Source organism: Musca domestica, unplaced genomic scaffold (genome assembly GCF_030504385.1).
Source record: "Musca domestica strain aabys unplaced genomic scaffold, Musca_domestica.polishedcontigs.V.1.1 5, whole genome shotgun sequence".
Taxonomy (NCBI): Eukaryota; Metazoa; Arthropoda; class Insecta; order Diptera; family Muscidae; genus Musca; species Musca domestica.
Window position 1 is genome coordinate 26,869,010 of NW_026712346.1, and position 2,684 is coordinate 26,871,693.

Sequence of the window (2,684 nt, forward strand, 5' to 3'; positions counted from 1 at the left end):
ATCTACAAACAGGTAATAAGGCCTCTCATTGCATATGCCTTTCCCATTTGGTTTGGAATATATTTCAGCCAAATGGAAAGACAACGCGTTTGGGAAAGGCGAATTTAGGCTTAATGCGAACCCAAGGTGAAGATGGAATCTGGCGTTTACCTCCCAAATAATAATTTTTGAAGCGATCGGCTTTAGCCGTATAGATAAATTTCTTATAGCTAGTGCTCTAAAGTGCCTAGACAGAGGTGCATCAGTCGATAACAGGTTAGTAAGAGAAAGCCTTGAACATGAAACAGACATGGACAGGCTAGCTCTGGCCTATTATAGGCCACCGAACAGTTTACTGACGATGAATGAAGAGGCTCTTCTCTACAGAGAAGAACATATCCTCTTCTATTATCGAAGATTTGGGACGCTCGCGTTAGAAAACCCCGTCTAGAAGGTATCGCAGTAGCCGTTGTAGCATCCATTGTACATATTGTAAATACAGTAGAACTCCAATTATCCGAACTCCGACTATCCGAATCGCCAATTATCCGATCACAGAAAATTGTCCAAAAAAAATCTAAGTGCACTATTATTTTTCCCCCCGCGAAGCCAGTGTTTGCGCGTCAAGTCTTGACTTCACGGGGGGAAGTCAGTGTAGGCACAACGGCAACCTAAGACAAGTTCCGGCGCATTGCAGTCACGGCGCACCTGTCATTGTTTGTTTTGATTAGCCAGTGTGCTATTGACCTTGCTCGAGGACGCTACTCTTTCGCTACGGCTTACTTTTGTTTGTGCGTGTACAATACTGTATAGTTTTTATACCAAGGCTTCGAAAGAAAACGTGTTGTGCTACCGTTAGCGGATAAACTGAAAATTATAAAGCAACTCGATAAAGGTGTAACGGGTAAGAAATTGTCTGAGATTTATGATGTTGGAAAAGCAACAATTTCTGACATTAAAACAGTTAGTCAACACTTTTAAACTTTGTTTCGGTGATGAAAATGAAGTTGGAAGTTCCTCCACGAAAACAACGAAGACAGCAACCAACAAAAATTTGGAAGATGCCGCGTTCAAACGGTTTTTGCAGCAACGTTCTATGGGAAATCCGATTTCAGGTACAATCATTTGTGAAAAAGCCAAAATCTTATCAGAAAAAATTGGCTATTCATCTTTTAAGGCTAATAACGGCTGGCTAAGGAATTTTAAATTCAGGCATGGTATACGCGAGTTAGATTTGGCTGGTGAGAAGCTTTCAGCAGACTCTGCAGCTGCTGAAAATTTTATTGAAAAATTTAAAACTGCATCAGAATCCTATGACCCGGAGTTTGAAGAAAAGGAGAAACAAGAATATGAAGAGGATGATGATGATGAAGATGCGTTGTCACTTGAGGAAATAAGAATAATGTTTGTAAAAATTCCTGGTTGTACAGAAGTAAGTGCTGAAGATGTAGGAGAGTGGATGGCTTGTGACACGTCTGACCCGGGTTTTCAAATTCTCAATGACGATGAAATTGTTGTAAGTGTGAGAGAAAATGTTGAAATGGAAGTGGAAGAAGAACTTTCTGCTGAGGTTGAAGTAGACGCTGGACCATCAACTAGTGAAGCATTTGCCGGCCTCGAAACTGCTTTGAAGTGCATGGAGCGTCAGCTCGAGTGTGACCAGTTGCCGTTGAGCGAATGCGTGACCTGGCTGTCCGAAAACGGTTGAAGACGGCAAAACAGCTTACATTAACGGAGATGTTTAAAAAACAATGAGTTTTATTTCTTAACTTGTAAATAAGTACATTTTATTTATATTTAAAACATGTGAAAGTTTCTTTCATTTAATTCAATGAAAATATCAAAACGTAGCTTTTATTCTCTCCAATGCCAATTTAAAAAAAAAAAAAAAAATCCGACTATCCGAATATTTGATTATCCGAAGGGACCCCGGTCCCCATTAATTCGGATAATTGGAGTTCTACTGTAGTAGATTAGTTAATAGATTAAGTAGTTATAAGTAGATTTAACCTTAGAAATTAAGTATATTTAAAAGTAGATTAAAGAACTTAAAAATTAAAATGTTAGGAACTCCAGTTTTTAAACATCATTTTTTAGGGGAACATTATAATTATAAGCGTAATTATAAGTATATTTGTAATTAAAATAGATAAGAGACGGGCTACAGCTTCACTGTAGCTTAAGATAAGTATTATATAGATAAACTTAGAAAAGTAAGAATTATGTTAAGTATAGATATAAGGAAATATTGTTAGCCGTAAGGTATTTTAAAATTGTTTATGGACATTGATGAATATATTGAAACTGAAATTGAAACCGGAAAAAACATTAGTGCTCAAACATTTCGTGAAGTGATATGTGAAATAAACTAAAGTGAAAAAATGACTGGTCGTGGTAAAGGTGGTAAAGGCTTGGGAAAAGGTGGCGCTAAACGTCACGGGAAAATGCTCCGTGATAACATCCAAGGTGTTACCAAGCCAGATATTAGACGTTTGGCTCGTCGTGGCGGTGTAAAACGTATCTCTGGCCTGATTTACGAAGAAACTCGTGGTGTTCTGAAGGTATTTTTGGAAAATGTTATTCGTGATGCTGTCACCTACACCGAACATGCTAAGCGTAAAACCGCCACCGCTATGGATGTCATATATGCTTTGAAGAGACAAGGCCGTACCTTGTACGGTTTCGGCGGTCTAACAAATTCTTGA

At 38.3% G+C, this 2,684-nt stretch overlaps 1 protein-coding gene across 1 annotated transcript; it reads left to right on the forward strand.

Moving 5' to 3' along the window:
• Nucleotides 1–2,338: 2,338 nt before the first annotated feature.
• LOC131805090 (histone H4-like) lies at nucleotides 2,339–2,684 on the forward strand. Its single transcript, XM_059128336.1, has one exon. It carries the CDS (start codon nucleotides 2,361–2,363, stop codon nucleotides 2,682–2,684), a length of 324 nt encoding a protein of 107 aa, XP_058984319.1. The 5' UTR covers nucleotides 2,339–2,360.